The following is a 27,234-nucleotide window of genomic DNA, read 5'->3' as shown; positions in this document are numbered from 1 at the left end:
ACTTCCAGTGCCCTGAGCAGCATGCGACCCGACCCGGTAATATGGTTTCGTCCCGTGGCCCCCTGCGGCAACGTGCCGGGCCAACGTTTAAATTCGCTGAGTATGAGAACCGGTAGCTGGAATCTGTTGTGGGAGCGAACCGTTGAAAGATTTTTCGTCCGTGTTACAGTAGTAATTAGTGTAGCAAAGTACCGGCATGATGACGGTTACAAGTCAGCCAGGGGCACCTGTGGTCGGGCATTTCATGGCTCACCAACCCACCGCAGGTGAATTGTGTGCCAGGAGTCAAGGAACGCAGGGGTCTCCGCAATACGAGATTACTTTGTCTGGAAGTCTCCCACTAAATCTTCCCCGATGTCCCCCAGCTTTGTCCTGCTAGTCTGTTACACGTGCCGCCAAGCCGAGATTGATGCTAAGATTTAGCGTACTATTCTCCCTCTCCGACAAGGCAACGCTGCGTGGTGCACGAGTCCAGTGACATTGCAACCTGGCACTGGCCTTTTAACTCTCGACGGTTGCTTTTCTCGCCAACCCAAAGCACCTCACTTTCCTCACATTACCTTGCCTCCCTCCCAGCTCCGAGGATCGATCAAAGGCGATTTAATTGAGGTGCACACGATAATGACAGATTAACTAGTCAAACTGACACTTGTATTCGTGGACGCGAGGTCCCCCCACCAACACCCGTCGATCTTTGGCTGTGCCGGTTCGCCACTAAACCGATTTGCCCTTGGGACGCCCAAACGCCCTGGAAAGGTCAAACGACCGACTTTTTCCCATTCTCTCTAGACCCTCTGGGTATTGACAACCTCCGGGTTGATTGAAGTTCCACATCATGGCCGCCGGAAGCGCGCGCTATGTGCGCTACATCCTCATAACCTTCTTCGTAAGTGCCCCCTCCGTCGGTGTGCTGCGGGTTGGCCGCCACACGGCGCTGACAATGCCCCAGATCCTCGCAGTATTTTACTTTGTGTCGAACTCGGCAGACGTCACCACGTTGAGGACACACCTTCCCAATACGAACCCAGCAAGCGGTGGCAACAGCGATTCGACCGCCGCGGCCTCCCCGAACGACGCTAAGGTCAAGACGAACTATGACGCCTCGAAGTTTCCCATGGCGATGACACCCAATGACCCAGGCTGGAACGACTTGGCGGGCATTAAGGAAGGCCCGCGGATGAATGCCACGTTTGTGACGCTGGCCCGCAACTCGGATGTGTGGGAGATTGCAAAGTCGATCCGCCAGGTCGAGGACCGCTTTAATCGGCGGTACAACTACGACTGGGTCTTCCTCAACGACAAGGAGTTCGATGAAACGTTCAAAACAGTGACGACCTCGCTCGTATCCGGCAAAACCCACTACGGGCTAATTCCCAAGGAGCATTGGTCCTTCCCGGATTGGATCGACCAGGAGAAGGCCAAGAAGGTGCGCGAGGACATGAAGGAGCGGAAGATCATTTACGGCGACAGCATCAGTTACCGCCACATGTGCCGCTTTGAGTCGGGATTCTTCTTCCGGCAGGAGCTCATGTTGAACTACGAGTACTACTGGCGTGTTGAGCCGAGCGTGGAGCTCTACTGCGACGTGCACTACGACCCCTTCCGCTACATGCACGAGAACAAGAAGAAGTACAGCTTCGTACTTAGTTTGTACGAGTATTACGACACCATCCCGACTCTGTGGGACAGCACCAAGAAGTTCATAAAGAACCACCCCGAGCACATCGCCGCGGGTAACTCGATGGGCTTCCTGAGTGACGACGGCGGCGAGACGTACAACAAGTGCCACTTCGTAAGCTGCTCCTGACCACTCAACTTAGCTACCTACTTCTTACTAACGCTGGCTTAGTGGTCTAACTTCGAGGTCGGTAATCTCAACTGGCTCCGGTCCAAGCCGTACATCGACTTTTTCGAGAGCCTAGACCAGGACGGCGGCTTCTTCTACGAGCGCTGGGGTGATGCACCCGTGCATTCCATCGCGGCTGGCCTGATGCTACCGAAGGAGGAGATCCACTTCTTCAACGACATTGCCTACTTCCACGTGCCATTTACCCACTGCCCAACGGGTCAGAAGACACGGACGGACCTCAAGTGTCACTGTAACCCGGATGAAAACTTTGACTGGAAGGGCTATTCTTGTAAGACATGAATTAACTCGGGTGTTTGATGGAAAGATTGCTAACTCATAACTCAATAGGCACTTCCAAATTCTTCGAGATCAACGGCATGGAAAAGCCCGAGGGCTGGGATCAAGAGGGGAAAGACTGATCAGATGACGAAACCAATCAGTCACCACGCCATGTTTGCCAATCTGCTTGGCCATGTCATCCTCAGCGGGAGTGGTTTTATTGCTTCGTGAAATCTGAGTCCTAGACCGGAACAGGTACGACGACTTTGGGGGTTAGGAGGGCGTCAAGGGGCCATGCAATTTAAGCATCGTCGGATTTGTAACGGGGCAAGGGGTGGTGCGAGTCACCGCGAGTGTGCTGACCAGGGGAAATGCTGGCAGTGCTATTTTCGTCGTACATATTTTTGTATTCTTATCGGCGGTTCCATGATGATGAAATTTAGATGTTTTTGATTCCAATTTCCCGTCATGTGGTTCGCAACGCTGACCAGTGATCGCGGGGCCTAAGCTCCCTGGAGACATTTCCCATTTGTCGAGGTCTGTGTTCGTACTCGACATGTCATTCAGCACAACAATATAGCCGAACCCGCAGTAGTTTGGGTCATCTTCGGATTATACAGGATATGGTACAATGTGTTTGGTCCCAGGGTATATCACCAGGGTGCCCGCCAATTGCCTTTATGTCTCTAACCTGCCCAACGCCGCTATGGTAAACCTGGCTTAACCAACCGACGCCTTCTTCGGCTTCTTCGTCCCGTATTTACTCCTGCTGCTCATCCGGCTACCGACACCACCCTAGAAAAAAGCCCAGTCAGTCATGGCCCGACCGGCAACGCCTCCCATTGCAGAGAATAAGATGCGCCATGTCCTGTTTCAAGACGTAAACTCACCAAATCCAACGCCCCCCTCACCAAATGGTACCGCACACCGGGACAATCCTGGCTGCGGCCGCCGCGCACGAGCACCACACTGTGCTGCTGGATGTTGTGGCCCTCGCCGGGAATGTACGCCGTGATGACCTTTCCCGTCGACAACCGCACACGCGCCGTCTTGCGCTCGCCCGAGTTGGGCTTCTTGGGCTTGGTGATGCCCACCTTCACGCACACGCCTTTCAGCTCGGGCGCCTTGATCGCCGACAGCGCCGGCGAGACGGCGTGGCGTGCTCGTTGCTGCTTGCGGCAGCCCTGTTTTGGGGGAAAGACAGGGTTGGTTAGAATGCTGGTGAGTTTGGGGAAATCGAGGGCGTGGTGGACGGGGATGGGGAGCGTACGCGGAGGACTTGGTTGAGGGTCGCGCTCTGGCACGGCGTCGTCGAGAATGCGCGAGCGATCGGGGTCGGGGTGGTAGGTTTGGCGAGTGTTGGCCGGAGTGCTGGCCGGAGCACTAGGTTTCGGAGGAAGGCCGTCGCCATGGTTGTGGTCGTCGTGGGGTTATTGGCACGACGGATGGCCCGGTCCAGCACGTCGTCGTCGTCGAGCGAACTTCGGATGCGAGCACCGATGCAGAATTGAGTGGGGCTTCTGGAACTTTTGAGGTCACGGGCTTTTGCACGTGGCTCAGCGGCAATTGTCGGTTTAGTGGGGAAACCCGGTCACCGTTGCTGGTCACATGGCGATTTCGTCTCCCTGCCGGTGGGCGGTAACCCGCTGTGTGGGGAAGCCGTTGCGCTCTTGGGAGGGTAACCTCGGCTTCGTTGCCGCTGAGACGGTTTCCTGGGGACCGACGGAACTCTCCCCTTCGGCCGTCTAAAACCGTTGACCGCCGTGCAAGTAACTTTCTCAGAAGCCGTGACCAAAACCAGTCTCAGATTGCTGTAACGCCTCTAGCTTCCAGAGAGCAGGCATTATTTCCTTCTCTCCCCTTGCCCGCTTTGTGTCTTCCAACTCCGTTCTACCCCTCCATTCCCGTTGAACTCACAATATGAGATCTTTTGCTCGAGCATTGCGCCCTGCGGTGCGAAGGAGTGTTGCCGTGTCCTCTCCTAGGATACGGCAGCCGTTTGTTGCCCAATGGTGAGTTGTGAACTTCCCCCCAAAACTAAGGAGGGACGGTAGCAGCCTACATCGTGGCGGCGTGAGGTATTCACAACATCGGTGGCTAATGTACTCGTTCTCCCTAGCAGCGCCCGCTCCCTTTCCACAACTGCGCCCCTCCGCGACCCCAACCATGTTGATCTTGCCCCGACACCCATCACGCATTTCTCCGAGGTCGAGACGGCCATGGCCGAGACGGTGCAGAAGTTCGCCAACGATATCATTCTGCCCAAGGTCCGGGACATGGACGAGGCGGAACAGATGGACCCGACAGTCGTGGAACAGCTGTTCGAGCAGGGTTTGATGGGGATCGAAATCCCCGAAGATTATGGAGGTGCGGGCATGAACTTTACCGCCGCCATCGTTGGTATCGAGGAGCTCGCCCGTGTCGACCCCTCGGTGTCGGTCATGGTGGATGTGCACAACACGCTGGTCAACACGGCGGTGATCAAGTGGGGCAGTGAGGCACTCAAGAAGAAGTACCTCCCCCGCCTTGCGACCAACACCGTGGGGTCTTTCTGCTTGTCAGAGCCCGTCAGTGGCTCTGATGCGTTTGCCCTGGCGACCAAGGCCACCGAGACGGAGAGCGGGTTCAAGATCAGCGGCAGCAAAATGTGGATCACGAACAGCATGGAGGCCGAGTTCTTCATCGTGTTTGCCAACCTCGACCCCAGCAAGGGATACCGTGGGATCACCGCCTTCATTGTCGACAAGGGCACGAAGGGCTTCAGCATCGCCAAGAAGGAGAAGAAGCTTGGCATCAAGGCGAGCAGCACTTGCGTGCTCAACTTTGATGATGTCGAGGTACCTAAGGAGAACCTGCTCGGCGAGAGGGGCCAGGGGTACAAGTACGCCATCTCCCTGCTGAACGAGGGCCGCATCGGCATTGGCGCCCAAATGACGGGTCTCGCTCTCGGTGCTTGGGAGAATGCTGTCAAGTACGTATGGAACGACCGGAAGCAGTTCGGCAAGCTGGTAGGCGAGTTCCAGGGCATGCAGCACCAGATTGCGCAGTCTTACACCGAGATTACCGCGGCTCGCGCGCTGGTGTACAATGCCGCCCGCAAGAAGGAGGCTGGTGAGGACTTCGTTATGGACGCGGCTATGGCCAAGCTATATGCTTCACAGGTGGCTGGGCGTGTGAGTGGTCTGGCAGTGGAGTGGATGGGCGGGATGGGTTTCGTGCGCGAGGGTCTGGCAGAGAAGTTTTGGCGCGATAGCAAGATCGGCGCCATTTACGAGGGCACGAGCAACATCCAGTAAGACCTTACCTCCCCGTCTCAAACAAATGAACGCATGCTAACAGTTCGCAAGACTCAACACGATTGCCAAGACGCTCCAGAAGGAGTACACGGTTTAATGGCGCGCAGAACCTTGGTATTTTGGAAACGGAGTTTGGCAAAGGGGATCGGGGTAACGGGGCCTGGGTCGAATAAATATTATCATGTAGACCACCAATGCTATCATTTCGGCGGTTGAGTCGCTTGTTCCCTTTCGTGCGTTCGGCCGCACGGTGTTTTATCATTTTCCTTCTGGTTGTCTTTCTTAATTGATGCGTCTGTCAATACAGAGTATCCATGCAAACCCGACCCTCGCGTTGTTAAAACCTCCTCCCCTAGTAAATTCAACGATGCTCACCTGGCTTCTCACCTTGGGTGTGTGATTTGCATCTCATGTTGATCCAAGAGGAAATGGCCGCGCTGATAGGTCGGGCCACCGGGCTGTTCCGAAGTCCTACGCTCAGTCCTACCAAGGAATGGGAGCGAATCGTCACAAACTCGATGAAGATCCTAGAATGTTTGACACAAGGTGAAACCGGTGCAGAAAGACCTAGGGGATGGGATGAAAATACATGTCTGTGTGAAATAATGAAGAACTTGGTCTGAGCAAGGATTAAGTTCAATCCGTGCAATCGACACTCCAACCCGCGAACTGATCCAGTGGGCGCCCTACTGAATTCAATCCTCAATTGCTTCCTGACTCCGAACCATAAAAGGTTTAGAATCATGAAGTGGGTGGTTCGAGAATTGAGCTTCCTCTGTGAATTATACACAGTACCTACAATAGTTACAGGCCGAAAAAGAAACCGTCCTTTCTCCTCCGTGTAGCTCTCACCCAAGCACCTTCCCACATCGGGCTACCCCGCAGGACCCCCCCCATCGAGCAAATTCCATGAATGAATAGCTCGCCGAAACCATTCCGCCTGATCTCGCTTTCTCAACAAAACGGTGGAGGGGCGATAAAAAAGCTCTCAAAAGCCGTTTTGGGTAGAAAAAAAGCTTATCTCACGCCCAAATTACCCCCCCCTTGACGACTTGTCGCCGTCCCGGGTTCCCTTTCGGGGGTTGCAAGGTTGTTTGTTGTTGCTGTTCCTTCAGGCCCGGTTTCCGGTCCCGTCCCGTTCCTCCAAGGCAGCATCCCCACCCACTCGCAGGAGCCAGACGATATCTCGGGTCCAAACGAAGCGGCACTCAATAGCTTCCCGTGCCTCCCTGTCGAACAACCCCGGTTGTTGTGAAGCACGGCGCCACCACCCTAGTCCTGCATCAACAAGGGCTAGCATTTGCGAAACACAAAACCCCGCCATAATTCGTTGCTGACGACATCCCGCAACCGCTTGCCACACCCAACACCCATCGCTGCTCGCTCTCGCGCGATCGGTATTCGCTTGGGCCTGGCACACGAGCAGCTCACTCTCTGCTCGTGCTAGGAGGAACGGAGAGCAGAAAACGAAGACGTGTTTCTTTCTAGGTACCCCAGTCTACTCCAACACCAACAACCCCGCCCTCTCCTGCGCGCCCCGCCGCGCAAACCGCCGCCATCATGAACGACGACGAGAAGATCTTGGGTATTACCAAGAAGATTGAGCGAGAAAAGGCCCTGATCCATGCCGCCAATCTTATGCGTCAGCAGACCAACAATGAAGCCGTCCGTTCCAAACTCGACACCCAGATGCGCGAGGGGCGCCGCAACCTTGAGTTCTTCGAGGAACGGCTTCGCGAGCTGCAGATGCGGCGGGCCACAGAAAACATGTCGCTGGGAGGCTCAACCCTCGGGTCTTTCAATACGGAGCAGGAAGGCGAGGAGGGCGGTGCCCCGGCGCCGCCGCCAAAGGATGCCTCCGGCTATCCGCAATACGGCCAAGGCGATCTAATGCCTCCTCGGGCGCCATTTCCGGGCCAGCCTCCGCACTCAGGCATGCCCAAGGCGCGGCCAAACTTCACCAAGCTTGGTAGGACACCCCGGAGCTCGTGGGCCTCAAGACGAGCTTAGGATACTTACTAACAGGTTATCGTAGACCTGATCAAATTTGATACTCCATATCTCGGTCCCCGAATCCAGCTCATGCTCTCGCAGATCCAGTTTAAACTCAACGTCGAGGAGCAATACCTTAAAGGCATTGAGAAGATGGTGCAGCTCTACCAAATGGAAGGGGACAAGAAGAGCAAAGCCGATGCTGCCGCCCGGCGAATCGAGAGCGGCCAGAAGATTGTGCTGTTGAAGCAGGCGCTGAAGAGATACGAGGAGCTGCACATCGACATGGACGCAGATTCACCGGATGGTACGTTCAGCGGCCGATCTCCTGACTTTCATGGCTAACCCGAAGTGCGCAGATGATAGTATCAACATGCCTAATCTGAGGAAGCCCCTCACCGGTCAGCTTTCCGTGCGCATCCTCTCCGTCAAAGACGTCGACCACGCTCCCCTGAGCCGATTTTCTCGTGCCCCTGAAACATTCGTGACGATTAAGGTGGAGGATAACGTTGTGGCAAGGACGAGAGCATCCAGGAACGACAGATGGGAAGCAGAGTTCCACAACATCTTCGTCGATAAGGCAAATGAGGTCGAGCTGACGGTCTACGATAAGCCCGGCGAGCACGCGCTGCCTATTGGCTTTCTCTGGGTGAGGATATCCGACATCGTCGAGGAGCTCCGTCGGAAGAGGATCGAGGCCGAAACAAACAGCACAGGGTGGGTTTCGGCGGACCGCCTGGGATCGGCTCCCAGGGGCGCACCTCCTCAGTTCCCCATGGGCGCCCAGAGCCCCCAGTTCGCCGGCCCCCCGACGTCTCCTGGACAGCAAGGGCCGCCGTTTGCGCCGCAGCCGCCCGGAAACGCCCCCGTTGTGTCGCAGCCGATCGATGCATGGTTTAACCTTGAACCGACGGGTCAGATCCAACTAAGCCTCAACTTCGTGAAGGAAAACAAGGAGACCCGGCCCATGGACGCCGGTCTCAACCGCAAGGGTGCCGTCCGTCAGCGCAAGGAAGAGGTGCATGAGATGTACGGTCACAAGTTCGTCCAGCGCCAGTTCTACAACATTATGCGCTGTGCTCTCTGTGGAGACTTCCTCAAGTACTCGGCCGGCATGCAGTGCGAGGACTGCAAATACACCTGCCACACCAAGTGCTACACGAGCGTCGTCACTAAGTGTATCAGCAAGAGCAACGCCGAAACGGACCCGGACGAGGAGAAAATCAACCACCGGATTCCCCACCGCTTCCAGCCATTCTCGAACCTCACAGCCAACTGGTGCTGCCACTGCGGTTACATGCTCCCGATTGGCAAGAAGAATTCAAGAAAATGCGTGGGTACGTAACAGCCACTTTGTCGTTGATCTAGTTTCTTTATCTTGTCCCAGTTGGAGACTGACAGGTCTGATTAGAATGCAACCTCACCGCGCATGCCCAGTGTGTGCACCTGGTTCCGGACTTTTGCGGCATGTCCATGGCCGTAGCGAACCAAATTCTGGAGGGAATCAGGTCAACCAAGAAGACCCGGCAAGAGAAGGCCTCCTCCCTGAGCGAACGCACCCTCAGAAACACGCCGAGCAGCGGCCAGTCACTTGCCTCTTACACGCCATCCTCCCACGGCTCTCAGGTCGTCTCTCCCGAGGCCACAGAGGCTGCCAAGCTCATGTACACCCAAACATCGCCGCAGCGGCCTGGCTCTGAACGGCCCTCGACTTCCTCGACCACCGCATCCGCCGCAGCCGCCGCGGCCATGTCGCCTAAACCAACCACTCCGACCCAACCGCAGGCCGGTCAGATTCCGGACTTCGGCCCCGGGCATTACGGTGCTCCCGGTGGTTACGGGCGCCCTACGCAACAAGAGGAGAGCCAATACGGCGCCTCGTCACAGCAGCAGCAGCAACAGCAGCCATACGGTCAGCCGCAACAACGCAAGTACAACCCGGCCGACTACGCAAACATCGGGGTGCACCCCGGCCAGCCGCCTGCTCAAGCCCGCCCAACACCTCAACAGGTTGCCCAGCAGCAGTATGCCCAGCAGCAGATGTACCAGCAACAGCAGCAGGCACCTGTCGCGACGCCCAAGCCGCAGCCCGCTCCTGTCCATGCGGAACCGCAGGTTGCTGCCGTATCGGGAATCCCGGGGCCAACCAAGAAGCCCCTTCCGTCTGCCACAGATCCCGGCACGGGCCAGCGCATCGGTCTGGACCATTTCAACTTCCTCGCCGTGCTCGGAAAAGGTAACTTTGGTAAGGTCATGCTTGCTGAGACAAAACGGTCGCGCAAGTTATACGCCATCAAGGTGCTTAAGAAGGAGTTCATCATCGAGAACGACGAGGTGGAGAGCATCAAGTCGGAGAAGCGTGTCTTCCTGGTGGCTAACCGCGAGCGCCACCCCTTCCTAGCGAACCTCCACGCGTGCTTCCAAACGGAAACAAGAGTGTACTTCGTCATGGAATACATCAGTGGTGGTGACCTGATGTTGCATATTCAGCGGGGCCAGTTCGGGACAAAGCGGGCTCAGTTCTACGCCGCCGAGGTATGCCTGGCGCTCAAATACTTTCACGAGAACGGAGTCATCTACCGCGATCTGAAGCTCGACAACATCCTCCTGGCTCTAGACGGTCACGTCAAGGTTGCGGATTATGGACTTTGCAAGGAGGACATGTGGTACGGCTCGACGACAAGCACCTTTTGCGGCACCCCCGAATTTATGGCGCCTGAGGTATGTGACCCGTGACCGGAGTCCATGTGTTCCCGAAAGGTTGATGTCTAACAAAAACGACTAGATCCTGCTGGACAAGAAATACGGTCGCGCGGTCGACTGGTGGGCGTTTGGCGTGCTGATCTACCAGATGCTGCTGCAGCAGTCGCCGTTCCGCGGCGAGGACGAGGACGAGATCTACGACGCCATTCTGGCCGACGAGCCGCTGTACCCGATCCACATGCCGCGTGACAGCGTGTCGATTCTGCAGAAGCTGCTCACGCGCGAGCCGGACCAGCGCTTGGGCAGCGGGCCGACGGACGCGCAAGAGGTCATGTCGCAGCCCTTCTTCCGCAACATCAACTGGGACGACATCTTCCACAAGCGCGTCCCGCCCCCGTTCCTGCCGCAGATCAAGAGCGCGACGGATACGAGCAACTTCGACAGCGAGTTCACGAGCGTGACGCCGGTGCTGACGCCGGTGCAGTCTGGTACGTTGTCTTTTTGTTATTGCCTGCAATGTGCTGGCCGCTAACATGGTTTGTCTGTAGTGCTTTCGCAAGCTATGCAGGAGGAGTTCCGCGGTTTCTCGTACACCGCGGACTTTGAGTAGAGGGGAGCTAGGGATGAAAAGCCGATCCTTGTGTCGAGCCGTGGCCGAGGAAGAGCGGACAGTTACCATTGGCTTTTACACCTCACCGTGGTCGACGATGACCAAGACCTAGATGTCCGCAGTCCGCCCTCCGCCCTTGATCCTGGGCACACTTTCTCCTCACTTCATATGTGGTTGGGCATTCTGGGTCAAAGCTATCCAGTGGATCTAGCTGCGCTGGGGGGTATGAGATATCCGATGGCAAGCAGGGTCGACGGGTGCAAGGATTCGGACAAGATCCGGGGTAGATTTTGGGGGCGCGGTCAGGGGTAGGAGGATCCAAAACAAAGCCGGCGACGGCGCTTGAGTGCGTCGGAGCCGCTGTGGGTAGAGGGTTTGAGACGGAACTTCATCCAGTCGTTTTTCTTGTATTGCGAGACCCCCGCCGGGAAGCGGGACAATACCAACCAGGATTCGTTTTCTCTGCGAGTGCCGTCCTCTTTACCGAGAAGCATAGCTACTTAATACACCCCCTTTGCAAGTTTTAATTTGCGTCTCTCGAATGTCTGAGAAGGCGGGTTTAGTCTAAGCAAGTCTACCTATATAGGCTTGAATATTGTACATAGATTTAGGAGTCTATATGTACAGTCAGTTTTATTACAGCGCTCTTCTTGGTTACGGGGGATGGGATCAGGTGTTGCGCAATATCGAGAACACAACCACCACGGTCACCGCCGCCCCGGCCGCCGCGCCTTGCAGGGCGATGAGCGACGCATCCCGCATCCGCAAGTCTATCCTCCGGTCGCTGGACAAGTCCAACACGGCCTCCCGGATCAGCTCCGGATCCTCCCAAAAGTCCATGAGCAGCTCCTTCCATGGTCGGCTCGGGGGATTCCATTCCTCCGCTTCCACGGGTGCCGTCGCCGCAGGGGCAGCAGCAGCAGCGGCAGCGCGGCTCCCAACCTCACCAGCAGACGACGCATCAAAGCCAAGGCCCTCGCCAACAGCAGCAGCCTCATCACCCCACGGAGCGCCAGCAGCAGCATCAGCAACAGCATCCGCAACGCCCCCACCAACCGCCGCTACCCGAGCATGCCCCTCCTCCTGCTCCTCCTCCCTCACCCCACCCCTCTCCAACACAGCCCTCACCTCGGCCAACTCCCTCCGCACCTCATCCATCACCCCCCTCTCACTCTCCACAATCCCATTCACCAACCTCCTCCGGCGCCACGGCTCCGCCACAAACTGCAACCCCAAAAACAACAAGATATTCACCCCCATCAGCCCCCACGTGCCCCAGGTCGACTGGCGCCGGATGCGGTCGCTCCAGATCTGCTCCTCGTGGTAGCGCTTCAAAATCCCCGCGTTCAGCTCCCCGCCCAGCCGCGACTCGTCCGTCTCCGCGGCGGTGAGCTCCTCGGCGGCCGCGCTGACTTGGGTTTCGAGCTCGTGGTCGAGGCGGTAGAGGGTGGTGAAGCGCTCGAGGTCGGCCGGGTTCCAGGTGTCTTTGCGCGCGAGGAGGGTGGTGACTTCGCGTTGGGTGGAGGCGCGGTGCGAGGTGAGCGATTTGTAGTTGTGCCGCGCGGCGTGCAGGCGGTGTTGGGCGGCGGCGTGCTCCGTTTCGAGTTGGGTGTTGCGCGCTTTGATGGCTTCGATGGAGGTGTAGCCCGTCAGGTCGTTGATGGTTTGGGTGGCGGTCACGGCGCGCGATTGGAGGTTGTCCATCATGGTGCTGAAGCGAGCGGAGAGCGGGTGGCGGTGGGTTTCGGTGAAGGAGGGGAGGGAGGGGTCCTGGGAGGGGGGTTCGGGTTGTGGGGGAGGGGTGGTGGGGGAGTCGGGTTTGGGGGGTTGTTCTTGGGGCGGCGGTTCTAGAGATGGCTCCTTTGGTGAGGGTGGTTTGGAGGAGGAGGTGGTGGTAGTGGTGGAAGCGGGGCTCGGTTCGGGCTCGGGCTGGGGTGGTTGTCCGGATTGTTTGGGCGGTGTTGGTGACGCTGTTGATGGAGAGTCTCCCAGGGCGGCCGGTTCCGGTTTCGGTTCGGTGCTGCTATCATCAGGCGTTGCCTCTGGCGGCGGCGGCGGTGGCTTTCGTGGTGGTGGAGGGGCAGTCGAGAAGAGTCGGACTGGACCGGGGCCGGTCCCAGGGTGAGCGGGAATACTGCAACCCAGACATGTTGACGGGCGATTCGACGGCTGTTTTCGTGCTGAAATGGCCACCAATTGATTGATAAACGTCCCTCGCTGCAAAGGGCGCGCAGCGAGGCGAAACGCTGTGTGGGCGGACATTGGACTTGCAACGCGCCCGGCGGGCTTGGAACAACCTCAACATGCGGGTTCGGCAAGTCGTGAGGGCTCGGTGGATGGGCGGGATCAATTGGTTCATGCCAAGCCGTATTCTGCCGCCGGCATTCCTCACCGCCTGCAAGAGATGGATGGCTACCAGAGCCTTAACCCTGGATCCGGACATTATATTCCACTTTACCCCATTTACAAAGTCTGGTACAAGACATAGCGTATTAAGTACCTGGCCAACGATTTTCTCTAGGCTCTGAAACATGATTAAGACCATTCCACCCACCCGGTGCCTACAAGATAATTTAGGGTGCATATGGTCAGAAAATTGGGAGTAGGTGACAAGCTGGGTTATCTGGGTTCTATAGCACGGTCTTGTTAACCATTATTTATCCTTGATCATAAAAAGCATCCTGTATATGTATGTAAGTACTTGAAAGGCTCACACATGTCTCAAAACAACGAGATGTATGCTGTCTATGCGTGGAGGATGCTCTATGCGTTTTGAACGAGTAGGGTATCCCTGATTCTGAGGCTACCTTATTTATTCAATGGGCTTGTGGTTGCTATGGATTTAGCTTGCGAATATGACATCCTTTAGACCTTGATCTAGTTGCGTCTATTTGAATGGGGCCTCAGAGTGTGCCATGATGTGCTGGTATCAGTTGTCAACAGTTCAACACTTACACCACCGCCCTACCATTCATTGATTCTGATTACATTCATCTGCAAATAAACTTAGGTAAGAGTTCGCGTAGGAGAGACCAGAAGCCAGAGATGGCAAAGAAAGACAAACCTAAGCTGCAAGGATTCAAATTTAGTCTCGTAGTAGTTCCCTATGCCCAGAGTCCCAAACCAACCAAGCGATCCAGACACGAAGCCACATCGCGACCAGACCAGACAAGAAGGATCTTACTCTTACCAAAATCAAAGGAGATCAATAACGCTTAGCAGTGAAACCCGAAAACAGAAATTCCGCTTCCCCCCCATCATAGGTTGGGTAGGTTATTCTGGTTTGGGTTGGACCCATCTGGCGCTTGACGGGTCCCCGGTCCACCATGCTCCCACTCACGGAGTTGCCTCTTTCGGCAACTGCGCCTTGATACGATACTCCAGTCACTGCCTTATGTTCTCCATAAAAATGCCTTGCAGCGAGCAGGATTCAGTGTGTCAGGTGAACCTTGATTACAACTATGACACTGTCGCTGGGCTTTGATAAATACTTCGTTAACACTCCCACTTGATGTCCACGGATATTTGGATGACGATAACCCAAGATGCACAGAAACATTGGGGTATTCACCTACATGTACATGTAACCATTCACGATTGCAGTACTATTCCTCGTGCTCGATGTTTGCAGCTTACGAATCACATACACCAAGCCCCCGATGGTAACTGAGATGAACCTCCCACCTCCCAAGCCCACGTTCCAGTCGTCGAGTAAACGGAGCAGCCATGAGACAGCCACTCCACGACGGTCCATCGACGTTTTCCGTCTCGCCTCACTCTGCATCATCGGCCTCATAGCCAACCTCGGCGATAACACGCACCTTACCTCTGCCGCACCAACACCCATCGGAGAGAGGTATGCACCCCCTTTTCCTCCCCCTTCCTAGATGGATACCCATCCCCTCAAAACTAACCACCTCTCGCCCACCCAACCTAGCCCCTTCGACCTCCCCACAATCTACACCACCCTCCTCCCCATCACCATCGGCACCATCCTCGCCGCCGCCGTCCTGCCCCTCCTCACCCAACCCGCCCAACAACAACACACTACCACGACCACCACCAAACAACAACCACGCCTCCAATCTCGCCTCCAACCTCGCCTCCAACCCCCTCAACATACCTTCAGCCTCCTCGCCCTCGCAACACTTACCACAACCCTCCTCCACCAAATCACCCACATCCTCCCACAACTCACCCCGACTCCGACAACCCCACCACCCCCTTTGCCAACCACCGCCCCCGCCACCTTCTTCCTCATCGCCACAATAACAATCAACCTACTACAAGGCTTCGCCAGCACCTGCACCCTAGCACTGGCTCTGTACCTGTCCGGGGGCGGGGCGCGGGTGCGTGCGGTTTGCGTGGCGGGGGCGGTGGGTGCGGTGGTGAGCGCGGTTAGGGCGGTTGGTTTCGGCGGTGGTAGTGGGGAGATGGGGGGCGGTGCAAATGGGGGATATGAAGGGAGGGCGGTGGGTTGTGGGGGGTTGTGGTGGTGGTGGGTAGGGGAGATGGCGTTGGGGTTGGTGGCGGTGGGGGGGTCGGTTCTCCCTGGTGTTGGTGTTACTGCAGAGAGGGAGGGCGAGCGGGGTAGGGAGAAGGTGGTGCTGGGTGAGGATGGGCAGGTTGGAGCTGAGATGATGCTGCTGGATGGTGGTGGCTACCCTCCGCCTGCGAGCCGCGCGACCATCTTCGGTGCTCTATTCGCCTTTGCCTACCATGCCGCTACGGCAGCCATTCCCGCTGGGCTTGATTCGTTGGTTCTGGGGCGGGATGGTATCACCGGTCGGTCCCCGCCCGTCTTTACAATAGCGATGTTTTGGGCATGGGTTGCCGTCGGCCGGGTTGTGGCTCTTCCGTGCAGCGGGCTCACCCGGCCGAGGCAGGGTGTCCCCCGAGCGGTGTTGGGCACTGGCGGTTTCCTCTTCCTGTTCTGGCTTTTGCCGAATGCGGCCAGGTACACGGGGGTAGCTGCTGGCCTGGCCGGTGCCGTGTTGGGGCCGGTATATCCCTGTGTTTTGAGTATGGTGATGCGTGAGCTGGGAGAGGACGAGATGCTGGGCGCGATGGGCATCATTGTGGCGTTCGGACACTTAGGGGTTGTGAGTGCTCTGTTGACAATCCAGTTAGTGGCGTACGTGGATGCCCCTGTGGTTCTACTCTTGTTTATTGTCATATTGTTTGGGAGTATGTTGGTATGCTGGGAAATCTTGACGGGTAGGGACGATGGAAGCAGTGTTTTTGATCGCCGGGATAATGTTTGATGATGCCGGAGGATCTATTTCCAAGCTGGGATTGGAGTTGTTTCGTTTCATGTGTCTATCGTCTATCGTTCTATTTTGGCTTGTAACCTTTAAATCCCATGAACCCGCACGAGATGTTTCAAGCTCACTTCCTCCCCGTGGCAGCCTCCGTAACGGTGAGCTTGCCGGCGACAATGTTCTTGATGGTGTTGTGGATATCAGAGAAGTCGTCAAACGTCTGGAAGGGAACCTTCTCGTTCTCGCAGTAGGTGACAAGATCTGGTGAACGGTCAGCATGGCACCACCGGAGGAAGAAAGGGGGCAACATACCCCGGCCCGACTTGGCAAAGAGCAGATCGGTTTCCTTGGCCGCCGACAGGTCGGACACGCCATCACCGGCGTAGAACAGGACCGGCCTCTCCTCGGCCGGGAGTCTGGCGTAGGGGCGGATCTCAAGGGACTTATCGTGGCCGAACCCACTATCAGGAAGACCCCATTAGCAACCCTAGCCATATTCACCGTGCCATTTGCTAACACAACTAACCTGTCGTCGTGGAAGACAATCTTCCACCCGCCCTCCTCGTTGATGCTCTTCCCCTCCCTCGGCGCAACATCGTTGCTCACAATCTGCAAAGTATCCGCGTTCTCCTCACCCAGGAGGTGCCCCAGCAGAGCGCGGATGACGGGCGTCATACCGCCGCTCAGGACGACGATGGGCACATTGTTCTCGCGAGCCCACTCGAAGAAGGACTTGAAGCCTGGGTCAAGGGTGATGTTCTTGCACAGGATGTCGACGCACTCGTTGAAGGGCGTCTTGACGCTGTTCAGCATCTCCTCGAACGAGTCCCGGAAGGTGCGGCGGCCGTAGAGCACGTCCTCGTTGCCCTGCTTGCGGAGGGCGGTGCCGTAACCGAGGTTGTCCGTCATGTAGTCATTGCTGTCCTGGTTGGTGATGGTGCCGTCGAAGTCGGTGAAGAAGATGTACTTGGGGTTCGTCTTGAGCGCTGGCAGCGCGATGGGCAGCGTCGATCCCATGTTGTCGGTTTGTGAGGAGGTAGGGCTGGGGGGGTAGGTTTGTTTCTAGTACGGTTCTAGCACGGGGCGGAAAGAGAGGGTTTTGTTGACGCTGCGAGTTACAAGGCGTACTTCTTCGGGGGTGGAGAACTCGACACACCCTTGCGTACAAGTACAACTAGATCCCTTCAGGGTCCTGCTTTTCACCCTCTGCTTGGCATATGGAAAAGAATAGCGCGGGATGGAGGAAGGGCGAGGAATGCCATTCCCGGCCCCGCTATCGAATCTTGGGCCGCTGTCGATCGCCTCTGACCGCACGTTTCGGCACCCACTGTGCCGATTAGTGGGCCCTTGCAGCGGGGTCCGGTGCGTGAAGGCGGTCCGGTGTCGGCCCCGAGAGCAGCCCGGTGATGGATCATGAGCCATGATTCGGGAAAGGCCTTGAATAATTCTTGAGTCTCTTGTGTAAAGCATTCAAGGACTGCGAAGAGGAGAAAGGGAGCGCCGCAAAGAGGATTGAATATTCCATTGGAAGCCATGATCAATTTCCTACCGCGGCTATGGTGTCGGGGGGTTCAAGCACCCCACCACACCTGAAATTCTTATGGCGGGGTGATTCCAGCTGATCTTTTCCACACTCCCACACACCACACAACCAACATCAACCCACGGTAGCTATGGGCAAACCGAAGCGCGCCGCTGTTTTCGCCGCGGCACAGGAATCAACGACCCCTCCTGATGAATTGACCCACACGCAGTTCGTCGCGCGTCTCATCAGTGCCGAGGGCAACAGCCTCTATACGTGCGAGTTGCCCAGCGGCAAAACCGCCCTCGTCGAGCTCGAGCCCAAGTTCCGCAACACCATTTTCATCAAGCGCGGCGGTTATGTGCTGGTCGACCTGGAATCGGCGGAGGAGCGGTTGAAGACCAGCAAAACCATGGGCGAGATTATCAACATCGTGCGCGACGAGAAGGCGTGGAGGAAGCAGCCATACTGGTAGGTTCCGTGGGTCATCTGCTAATCGGGACAGGGCTGACGGCGATACGCAGGCCGAGCAAGTTCGCCAAGAACACCTATGGCGAAGATGAGGACGAAGACTCGAACGTCGGCAAGATGCCGCCCAGCGATTCGGAAGAGGAAGGACCTTGAGTTTGCCAACCGATCTCAAATTCAATGTCCGATTACCGCTTTGCCGCCTCATCTTTCAACGCAACCGTTTTCGGCTCCCACTCCTCGCGAGCGCCCCACCAAACGAGGGCCACCGTCGCGGCCAGGACACTGACGACGACGCCGGAGCTGACGGGCGTGCTGGGATACACATTCCACGCCCATTCCTGGGCGGCCCAAAGGGCATACTGAAGAACCGGGTGGGCACCGCTGCGCCAGAGAAGGAACGGGGTCGACCAGGCAAGATAGGCGTAGAACTGGTAGTGGAGGGAGCGCGCGAAGAGGAGGCCCACGGTGTTGGCGGATAAGATAGCCGTCAGAATAAACTTAGGCGTTACATCACGAGAAATTGTCCGCTGTTCCTCCGCCGTGAATGGTGACTTGGCGAACAGGATCGGAATGGCAAGCTGAGATAGCGGTTTGCGGGCCGGCTTCAACCAGCGAGTGGTGATGAACACAGCCAGGACCGCGGCATGTAGACCCAACAAAGCCACCGAGAACCCCTTGCTGAGAAACACGTCTTCCCCCACAAACCGCCAGTTGACGGTCCACTTGAAGAAGAATTGCCTCGACAGCTCAAACGCGCGACCGAGATACCCCCAGGGATTGTGAGCCAGGAACGGCACGGCAATGAGCACCTGCACCAGGCCCATCACCACCGCAAGCTGCAAGCTCGTCGCGAACCCTGCCCCAAGCAGCAAGACAACCCCCACGGCGGGCAAGACCAGCAGCAGCGACATCTTGACGCCCAACCCCAGCGTATACATCAGCGCACCCCCCATCCACGACCGGCGCTGCAGGAAGAAGATAGCCAGCCACAGAAACAGGGCCGCGAAGCAGTCGTTGAAGCACCGCAGCACAAACACGCTGTGCAGCCGTTTTGAGAGTATCAGCAGCGGAAAAACGTACGGCGGGACCTAAAACAGCCCACCAGGTTAGCCCCTGCCACCACTACCATCGCACTCCCGCACCCCCCTCGCACCTAGCAGCCAACGCCACCCAGACGCACGCACCTTCGCCCGCCAATAACACGCCATCACCACGCCCAGCGTCGCCATATACACGCCCGCAAACAGCTGCTGCGCCAGCAAGATGTCGGCGCCCTCGCCCGTGAGCCGGTACAGCCCCGCGTAGATGTAGACGTGCGCGGCCGGGTAGACCAGCGGGCCCGTACCGCCGCGGATGCGCGTGTAGTCGCGCTCGCCGGAGACGATTTGCGAGATTTGTTCCATGTAGGCGGTCCAGTCGATTTCGGTGTCTTTTGGTTCGGAAAATGGTTAGGGTGGTGGTAGGGAGGGAGAGTGGGTTGGCTGGCTCACAAGGGATCTTCCAGATGATTAGGGCGCAGAGGAGCGCATCGGCGAGGAAGAGGAGGGGCGGTATGAGGGTGGAGAGGACATGGCGGCCGTTGAGGATGTCGAGGGTGAAGCGGGTTATGCGGATGTGCATTGGCGGGTGGTTGTGTTCCGCCATGCTGCCGTCGACGTCTTGGCGACGATGGTGGTGATGGTGTTGAGGACGCGTTGGCCATTGGATTGGAGCTTGGAGCTTGACATGGGAGCTTGGGTGACAGCTCTTGGCGGGTGCCAGCAAGTGCCATGTTCATCCAGGCCAAAAATACGAAGATCCTGCCTCCTTCCTTCAACGACGACAAGTACCAAACGGCAATTGGATAAATTTGTGGGGTTTGATCCTATTGCTGCTGTCATGGCAATTCTTACAGTCACAATCACAACCCCCCGTTCCCATCACCACTACAGTTTTGACTCCCGCTTCGCCTTCCCCAGCACCTCATCCACCAGCTCCACCACCCTCTCAGCACACCCAAAACTCCCCTGGTATCCCCAGCCAGCATGCCCATAATTATGCACAACCCACGTCCCATCAATCAGTTCTTTCTCAATCCTTACCCCTTCCTTCCTCAACGGTCGTAGGCCGACGCCATGCCGAATAATATCCAACCCCTCCACCCCCTTCCCGCCCGTCAGCTCCGGGTGCATCTCCACTGCCCGCCTCATAATCCTCATCGCAATGTTCGGATCCGGATTAGCCTCCCAGTTCCCCCTCATATACGTGCCCCCCAGCACCGTCCCACCCCCCAGCGCCCGCTGCATCACATACACCACCTCATCATCCCCATCCGCACACCCGCTCGTCGTAGGCATAATCCCCGCCGCCTCATTCCTCACCAACACAATCTGGCCGCGCGCGGGAATCACCTTATCATCCATCACCCCACCCAACCGACACGCCAACAACCCCGACGCATTAACCACCAGCTCCGCCCTCTCCCCGGTATGGCTCAGCGCCGCCGCCTCCGACACATGCTTGAGCACCGCCCTCCGAAAGCGCACGCCCAGCCGCGCGCACTGGCCCACCAGCCAGGGCAGGTAGATGGCCGTGTTGATGCACACCGACGTGAACTCGCACCCGGAATGCATGCCTTCGGGCAGCTCCGCCGCCGGCAGCTCGCGGAAGTCGTCCATCAGCTCTTGGTACCACGGCGAGAATTGGTACAGGCCGTCGACCATGGCGCTTTTGAGCCCTTCGGGGGTTACGTCGGCTTGGCGCCGGAGGACGCGCGCGGCTGAAGGGTGGGTTAGTGACCCTTGTCTTGTCTGTCGATGATGCGGTAGGCATGAGGGGAGTGAGGACATACTCTGCACGTGGAGCCCGGCTTCCGGGACCTCGGCGGCCAGGCGTCGTAGTTCGGGCCAGGTGCGCCGTTCCCAGCGGCTGTCCTTGTCAAGGCTCATTCTGGAGGGGGTTGGCGTGTTAATTCCATGTCATCTGGTGCGCAACCGACAACAGGTAGGGCGACTCACGGCAACACATTGGCGCCGGCCCACGGCGACGTGTACTCGATGTCATAATCGCCGGGCATGTGTTTTGCCACCACCGTCACAACATTGCCTTTCTGCCTCGCCAGCAATAGGGCGCAGGTCAGGCCGCTCACACCGGCGCTGCCGTAGGTTAGCCGACACTCCTCCATTCACCGCTCCGGTGCCGGACTTACCCGAGGACGACAATGTTTGGCATGTTGGGCGTGGTGATGAGGCTTCGCTCAGGTGCAAGATTGAGGAGTGAGGAAACTTCAAGGCTGCAGCTCGGGGGACTCGCAGATGTTGTAAGTGTCGTAGGTATCAGAGGTGCCGCCGGTGTCGCAGATATGAGCATGAGTTGGCCGGGCAAGGCCGAAGGGAACGGACTCCAACTCCGAACTTCCTCAACCGAATACCGGAGGTAACCGCTCACGACCAGGGGCCGAACACCCCGCACGCTGCCCAGAGATCTAGACCGCGTCCCGGGAGGGCATGGAGTTCGTGACGTGCAAGGGACAGATGTTACCACCTCTTATCTAGACCGCCACAGATATCGTTCTGGCAACCCAGCCCTGTTTAGTCCGCTGTCCAAAAGGGTATGCCGGGTCACTCTGTTCAACCAACATCGACCCTAACCCTAGCTTCCCCTGATTCAGGGGGCAAAGTTGCCGATATCTTCAGCCGGACAGAACAGTCAGCCAGTGGTACTTAGACGTGTGCAGGGTAGCCGGCTAGCCATAACGGACAACCCATGGTGCCCGACTTGAGGCCTAGTTGAACATTGGGGGTGATACGCGTATTGAATCAATTGGTATAAATTCCTAACCGACATGGAGCGTGGTTTGCCTCCTAGCAGTACGCAGTACTTGTACGTTATACGCTATACGATGTACGCCATACGCTGTGCGTGGTACGCAGCAGCAGACATCGCGAACAATACCGCGAGACACAAATACCCCACTCTACACTATTATGGCCCATCAAAGTCAGTCCGAAAAGGGGACCCATCAACTGATAGGGTGTCTCCATTGATCGTCCAGAACTTGTGAAACTGGGGGACTAGCTTTCCCGCATCTCTTGCCCTCTTGAGCCATCATCCTCCACCGAGCTGAGAAGACAAGATAAGGGCCGTAACCCAACCCGCAACCCCCAAAATGCTGGAACCAGTAGGCCCAAAACAATCCTAACGTCCCCGCCTCACCCCTAACCCCCTTCCTCCAACCCCACCGACACCAACCTCTCCCTCCACCTATACACCACCCCCCAAACGGACGATGCCCCCCCTGCCCGGGCGGGACATCATGGTACGCGAGCTCCGAAGCGCTGCGGCCGTGCCCATTGACAGTGATGCCGGCGGCACCCGGCGGTGCGTCGGGGGTCAGCCGGCGCGCGATTAGCGGGTGGGCGGTGGCGGGGGGGAGGTTCATTAGGGAGTACTGTTGGGGGGTTAGGATAGGTCGCGGGGGTGGGTTCTTCGGAGGGGCTTTGTGGTTTACGGGAGGGGTTTTCCATGGATATCTCGCCCGCTTCAGAGTCGGAAGCCGGCGTTCCGCTGCTCGGAGTGCCCGTTGACGTGGCGGTGCCGGAATCCGAGTCTGATTCGGCATCGGTGTCGCTGTCATTGTCCTATGTCAACTCGAATTCCACTTCCGTTGGGGAAGGGTGGCGATGGGGGGTTGTAGCACCGCTGATAGATTCGCCGGGGTGGACCTCGTCATCGGAGTTGTCCAGGGGGAGCGGGCGGGTAACAAAGTTGCAGCGCCGCTCAGAAACCCATCCTAGTGAGTCCCATCCTTGGGTTCAGATCAAGGGAGTCTGGGCGGTTCATGGGGAACCAGAAAGTAGCAAGGGGATGACAGAGGGGAGGGCATGTTCGGCGACCGACGACACGACACCCCTGAGACAAGGTTAGTGGTTAGAAATTCCGCAGCACCACGTAGGTCTAATGGCTCGGGGCTCAATGGTAACGAAGGCAAGACGATATTTCAGGCAGCAGGAAAAAGGAGCAGTTAAGTTATGTTTCTGTAACTGTGGTAGACTCGAGTGAATCGGAGGCCTATATCGAAGAAAGGAAACCACTGGAGAAAAAGGGACAAGGACGCATTAGAAATCCTCGGAGTAGCTCTTTGGGGCGCCATTGATCTCAACCTTCAACCTGACCACCATGGCATGATTGGCATCAACAACGTTTACCAGCCGATCTCTTTCAAAACGCTGACGACGGTGAGGCCAGTCTTGCGCAACGGATCCTGCACAAGGCTGTTTAAAACAAACAAAGAAAACTGCCATCCCACTAATAGGCTGCCTACCCAACTATCGTAACACCGAACTGCAGGTCGTCGACCAACAGCACACGCTGAGCCACCCACACCGAAGCTTCGTTGTCACATTGAGCAAAAGGACATCCTTGCTCGGCAAGGCCAGGGGCACCCTATATGTAGGTACCATGTGATACTTGTGCATCGTGGGCCCCATATCGGGCCGCTTGGAGTCTCGTGGCACCCTCGGTGCCTATTGCGGGAAGCAACCCCCAGGAGGCCGCCTCATTCGGAACCGTGTTGCCCAGGTTGCACCCGTCCACTGCGGTCGAGACCAAGCCCAACGCGCTTCTCTCTCGCCTCATCACCATCTTAGTTACAATCCTGCTGACCCTTACCGAACCAGACCAGAACATCAAGCCGTATTAGCTGCACTGTAACTGCATCCATCTCCATAAGCCACGGCCTTCAGACAGACATTGGTACTTGTCTCATTCCCAATTTAGACCGACTCGTAAAAGCTCTCATCCAGCAATCGGAAACGACGAGTATTAAAGTGTAGATAGAGAAGTGCGAAGCCGGTCAAGTGTGAGAATGGCCCAAGAACAAACATCTATTTCCTAATGTTATCCAAAACACCATTATTTTTTCAATCTACACGAGTTCCCTCCAATGGCATGTCCTTCCGCAAATTACTCTTCTCCGTCATGCATTAACCGTCCGTCTCATCAGGCATTTGAAGCCTCGTCCCATATTGAAAAATGGTCTAGCGCCTTTGAACTTGGTAATCCACTTTGCGTTGGGCTGTGCGGTATATCCAAGCAGCCCTATGCCTCAAGCCACCACGGCCAACGTAAGGCGTTCTAGAAAACAGTCCACCCACACGTACCCATCACTGGATTCACCCCCGCCGCCCACGATAATTCGCCTTCGAAAAAGGCCTGTACCTACTACCCTCCTCCACCGGCCGCGTGGGGTCATGGTAGATGACCTCGGGGGACGAATGATCATAGCGATTGACGATGATCTTTGCTGGGCCGGGCAAGCGCCCCTGGTGGTGATGCCAGGACCCGTGGCCGTCTGGCATGGCCGGGTACTCGATGAGGGGCGGGCGGTTGTTCTCGAGCGGGAGGCGTCCCCCGTTGCCGAAGTCGTGCGGGTAGCCTGGCCCGTCTGGGATGTTGGTTGGGATGTTGCGCGCCTGGTCCCGGACCGCGGCGGCGCTCACCCGGCGAAGGGGGTGCGTGGGCGAGAGGTTGGGGAGCGAGTACTGGGGTTGGTTAGCTGAATAAACCCGCGGCGGGTGGGGGGTAAACTGGGAGTTACAAAGAATAGGAGGACTTACGTGAGAAGCTTCGGATGGCGTTGGGCTTGGATGGTGTGAGTCCATTCCAAGTTCAACTTCGCCTTCAGGTGGACTATTGGTGTCCCCGGAGGCTGAGTCCCTCCTAGGGGGCTCATCGTACCACGCGGGATCGGATGTTGGGAAGTGGTTGTCAAAACCATGCTCAGCTGGAACCTGGTATGTTGACGAATTGGAATCTGGTACATGGCGAGATTCCCAGATGAAATGGTTAGTGCTGCCGGGTTGGTTGGGCTGGTCTACGTCGTAATAGTGCTGATCGTAGTCATAGGATTGCACCGTTGATTCATATCCCAGAGACTCGTGGCGGGTGCCGTTGGGAATATTGTAGAAGGTGGTGCCGCGGACATATCGACACAACTGGTTCGTGCTATGATCATAATAGAGATATTCATCCATGATATCCAAAATAATTGGGATAATATCAGCGGCTGCGGTGGCCCTAAGCGGTGTCTTCAGGGATGGAATGAAGTGGTCATTTAAAGAAGATGTGAATTTGAAGATATTCTGAGGACAACAACAGCGAGGGGCACATATTTTATATACTTGCCATGGGTCGAAGTCAAACGCCTTCATCTGTTCCCACCGAACAAACATTCCCCCCAGGTATCCGTTTTCACGGGAGCCCGGTGACTGTCGTCTCCTTCATTTCTGCCCTGGGACACTTCGGACGCAGAGTCTAGTCTGCCTTGAGGAGAGGAAGCTTCCGCTACACAAGCAGCTCACTCCACCCGTACTACCTTTGCCCCGTACTACCTTTGCCTGTGAGAACCTCCTATGCAGCAGGCCCAGCTGTGCACTGGAGTTAAATACACATGACTACCTAGATACGGTGACACATAACCATCGAGGCTGGGTAGCTCTGGCGGCCGCCTGATACAGCGCTGTGCTTTGTGTGATGGAAGGTGGAACCGACGTCGAATACCTGGGACATTTCCAAGCCTTTGCTGTCATACTTCAACCAGACTCATGCTTTGGCTCCCTCGCCCGGGCAGCGCATCTCTTTCCCATGCCTGGAATTGTCTGTAGAATTGCTCATCTCACCGTAGAATGTGAAGAAAAGGGTTAGAAGTTACGCGGCAGCGTTATGGGGTAGGGGACGAGACCTTAGAAAGAAGTTGGGCCAGTACGCCTGAGGATGTTAAGCAAGCAATGGACATTCGGGAGAATTAGAATACTAGAGAACAGTAAAAAGAGCCTTTGCATACGTACTTCTTAATATCAATTTTGTTCCCTTGGGGACTTGTATGTAGGGCCCTTTGCTTTACGTTACATCAAGCTGTGCCTCCTTGTAAAGTGGTCTCAGATGCGGTGTTAATCTCTAGCCGTACCTTATAGAGTCACATAGTGTAAAATTATGTCATGACGTTTAAGGGCCGCTGGTCTAGTGGTATGATTCTCGCTTAGGGACAACCCTACAGCTACTGTTTGCGAGAGGTCCCGGGTTCAATCCCCGGGTGGCCCCCATCTTTTTGGCTTTCCTCCTAAGGCTTCCCTTGCATGTGGATCTTGCGTTTTGCGGGCGCGGCGTGGAGTTTCCTTGATGAATGAGATAGGTAAGATGAATTGTAGTTATCTATATATATTGTCATCCCATGCTCGCTCAGTGCAGGGGGTGGGCTTCTCTCAAGAAATAATGTGAGCACCTAATCACTTTCGCCTTCGGGCAACAGCGTGTTTTTCTAGAATGCTGGGTCTCACTAGGTACATTGTAATTTAGATGCTCCCGTTGTTCCCATATCATGCTCAACTTACAATACAAAACTATTCATGAACATATTCCGCTGCCCATGCTAGTTTATATCCACCCCAAATCTATTTCGCTAAGGTAAGGTATTACTCTCATCACATAGAACCTCGTTTCTCCCTCTCTTAAGAGTATACGCAATTCAGCCACATAACAACAATGTGGCAGTGTGTCCTGAAGGGCTTTATACCACTCCATTACGTGAGCCCAGCTTCCAATGGAAATAGCTAGGTGACTGACGATCCACACGTAATTTCGCCCCTCCCCGCCGACCTTCCTCTCATTTTCCACCACGCGGCCATCCTTGCTCCATCCCCGGTGCTTCAGCCACGGCGCTCCCTTACTCAATCACCGTGGCAAGGGTGCGGGTCAACTCCGGGGGATTCGCGCCAACGAACTCGGCCGCTTTCTCGCCGCCCTTGAAGAAGGTAAAGGTGGGCATGGCGCGGATGCCGAGCTCCTGGGCCAGATCGCCGACCTCGTCGACGTCGAATTTGGCGAAATAAACTTTGTCACTCAAGGTCTCATCGTTGGACAGGCTACGTGTCGTGGGATGTGGGTGTTAGCTTGGGGTAGCTCGAGGACGGAGGAGTGGATAGGGGAACATCATGTACCTCTCAAAAACGGGTGATATGATCTTGCAAGGCCCACACCAGGAAGCCGTTGCGTCAAGGGCGACGATGGGGTGTTTGGAAATGATCTCGTGGAACTCAGCGAGACTGGGTAAAATGAGGTGTTAGTCATGCCGAGTACCTAGGTACTTAGGTATCGCGAAGTGAAGTGAAGGCCATAGGTGCGCTGCGGAGGGGTGGGTTGCAACTTGCAACTTACGATTTGACTTCGTAGACGGTCATCTTGGGAGAGGTGGTAGTAAATTGTCTCGTAGAGAT

At 56.5% G+C, this 27,234-nt stretch overlaps 12 protein-coding genes and 1 non-coding gene across 13 annotated transcripts; 6 read left to right on the top strand and 7 right to left on the bottom strand.

The window, feature by feature from the left end:
• The first annotated feature begins 553 nt into the window (after positions 1-553).
• F5144DRAFT_250795 (nucleotide-diphospho-sugar transferase) lies at positions 554-2,335 on the top strand. Its single transcript, XM_066783448.1, has 4 exons — positions 554-886; positions 950-1,792; positions 1,850-2,138; positions 2,198-2,335. The coding sequence occupies exons 1-4, from the start codon at positions 836-838 to the stop codon at positions 2,266-2,268; spliced, it is 1,254 nt and encodes a 417-aa protein (XP_066643534.1). The 5' UTR covers positions 554-835; the 3' UTR covers positions 2,269-2,335.
• A 513-nt stretch (positions 2,336-2,848) lies between these two features.
• On the bottom strand, positions 2,849-3,539 carry F5144DRAFT_491385 (mitochondrial 37S ribosomal protein uS12m; the record flags this gene model as incomplete). The annotated part of the gene is made up of 3 exons (XM_066785857.1): positions 2,849-2,923; positions 3,019-3,312; positions 3,399-3,539. 3 exons carry the CDS (start codon positions 3,537-3,539, stop codon positions 2,849-2,851), a joined length of 510 nt encoding a protein of 169 aa, XP_066643533.1.
• Positions 3,540-3,746: 207 nt separating this feature from the next.
• On the top strand, positions 3,747-5,653 carry F5144DRAFT_250633 (acyl-CoA dehydrogenase/oxidase). Its single transcript, XM_066783445.1, has 3 exons — positions 3,747-4,140; positions 4,251-5,420; positions 5,476-5,653. The coding sequence occupies exons 1-3, from the start codon at positions 4,049-4,051 to the stop codon at positions 5,519-5,521; spliced, it is 1,308 nt and encodes a 435-aa protein (XP_066643532.1). The 5' UTR covers positions 3,747-4,048; the 3' UTR covers positions 5,522-5,653.
• Positions 5,654-6,577: 924 nt separating this feature from the next.
• F5144DRAFT_250687 (uncharacterized protein) lies at positions 6,578-11,220 on the top strand. Its single transcript, XM_066783446.1, has 5 exons — positions 6,578-7,393; positions 7,460-7,723; positions 7,776-8,753; positions 8,828-10,111; positions 11,025-11,220. Exons 1-5 carry the CDS (start codon positions 6,985-6,987, stop codon positions 11,039-11,041), a joined length of 2,952 nt encoding a protein of 983 aa, XP_066643531.1. The 5' UTR covers positions 6,578-6,984; the 3' UTR covers positions 11,042-11,220.
• Positions 11,221-11,398: 178 nt separating this feature from the next.
• Positions 11,399-12,991, bottom strand: F5144DRAFT_491419 (Mdm33 family-domain-containing protein; the record flags this gene model as incomplete). The annotated part of the gene is made up of 2 exons (XM_066785863.1): positions 11,399-11,722; positions 11,786-12,991. The coding sequence occupies 2 exons, from the start codon at positions 12,989-12,991 to the stop codon at positions 11,399-11,401; spliced, it is 1,530 nt and encodes a 509-aa protein (XP_066643530.1).
• Positions 12,992-14,507: 1,516 nt separating this feature from the next.
• On the top strand, positions 14,508-16,187 carry F5144DRAFT_250524 (uncharacterized protein). The gene has a single exon (XM_066783444.1). The coding sequence runs from the start codon at positions 14,617-14,619 to the stop codon at positions 15,991-15,993; it is 1,377 nt and encodes a 458-aa protein (XP_066643529.1). The 5' UTR covers positions 14,508-14,616; the 3' UTR covers positions 15,994-16,187.
• F5144DRAFT_491162 (HAD-like domain-containing protein) lies at positions 16,118-17,007 on the bottom strand (the record flags this gene model as incomplete). The annotated part of the gene is made up of 3 exons (XM_066785842.1): positions 16,118-16,251; positions 16,303-16,451; positions 16,517-17,007. The coding sequence occupies 3 exons, from the start codon at positions 17,005-17,007 to the stop codon at positions 16,118-16,120; spliced, it is 774 nt and encodes a 257-aa protein (XP_066643528.1).
• Positions 17,008-17,562: 555 nt separating this feature from the next.
• On the top strand, positions 17,563-18,152 carry F5144DRAFT_250409 (uncharacterized protein). The gene is made up of 2 exons (XM_066783443.1): positions 17,563-17,983; positions 18,037-18,152. The coding sequence occupies exons 1-2, from the start codon at positions 17,664-17,666 to the stop codon at positions 18,134-18,136; spliced, it is 420 nt and encodes a 139-aa protein (XP_066643527.1). The 5' UTR covers positions 17,563-17,663; the 3' UTR covers positions 18,137-18,152.
• Positions 18,153-18,168: 16 nt separating this feature from the next.
• Positions 18,169-19,627, bottom strand: F5144DRAFT_603126 (glycosyltransferase family 58 protein; the record flags this gene model as incomplete). The annotated part of the gene is made up of 3 exons (XM_066791264.1): positions 18,169-19,071; positions 19,168-19,412; positions 19,474-19,627. The coding sequence occupies 3 exons, from the start codon at positions 19,625-19,627 to the stop codon at positions 18,169-18,171; spliced, it is 1,302 nt and encodes a 433-aa protein (XP_066643526.1).
• Positions 19,628-19,816: 189 nt separating this feature from the next.
• On the bottom strand, positions 19,817-21,559 carry F5144DRAFT_573913 (uncharacterized protein). The gene is made up of 4 exons (XM_066788988.1): positions 21,171-21,559; positions 20,980-21,117; positions 20,814-20,911; positions 19,817-20,741 (listed from the first exon to the last, which is right to left on the bottom strand). The coding sequence occupies exons 1-4, from the start codon at positions 21,329-21,331 to the stop codon at positions 19,909-19,911; spliced, it is 1,230 nt and encodes a 409-aa protein (XP_066643525.1). The 5' UTR covers positions 21,332-21,559; the 3' UTR covers positions 19,817-19,908.
• A 2,585-nt stretch (positions 21,560-24,144) lies between these two features.
• F5144DRAFT_462454 (uncharacterized protein) lies at positions 24,145-24,504 on the bottom strand (the record flags this gene model as incomplete). The annotated part of the gene is made up of 1 exon (XM_066784982.1): positions 24,145-24,504. A coding segment is annotated over one exon (360 nt), but the record flags the coding sequence as incomplete, so codon positions are not given.
• Positions 24,505-25,970: 1,466 nt separating this feature from the next.
• F5144DRAFT_t109 lies at positions 25,971-26,062 on the top strand. Its single transcript has one exon. It is a non-coding gene; the product is annotated as a tRNA-Pro (tRNA).
• A 622-nt stretch (positions 26,063-26,684) lies between these two features.
• F5144DRAFT_593162 (thioredoxin-like protein) lies at positions 26,685-27,198 on the bottom strand (the record flags this gene model as incomplete). The annotated part of the gene is made up of 3 exons (XM_066790429.1): positions 26,685-26,883; positions 26,950-27,063; positions 27,176-27,198. 3 exons carry the CDS (start codon positions 27,196-27,198, stop codon positions 26,685-26,687), a joined length of 336 nt encoding a protein of 111 aa, XP_066643523.1.
• Positions 27,199-27,234: the final 36 nt, after the last annotated feature.

The sequence above is a fragment of the Chaetomium tenue genome (genome assembly GCF_020726465.1).
Source record: "Chaetomium tenue strain MPI-SDFR-AT-0079 chromosome Unknown F5144scaffold_4, whole genome shotgun sequence".
Classification (NCBI taxonomy): domain Eukaryota; kingdom Fungi; phylum Ascomycota; class Sordariomycetes; order Sordariales; family Chaetomiaceae; genus Chaetomium; species Chaetomium tenue.
The sequence above is the reverse complement of the archived record's forward strand: the minus strand, read 5'-3'. Positions and strand labels throughout refer to the sequence as shown.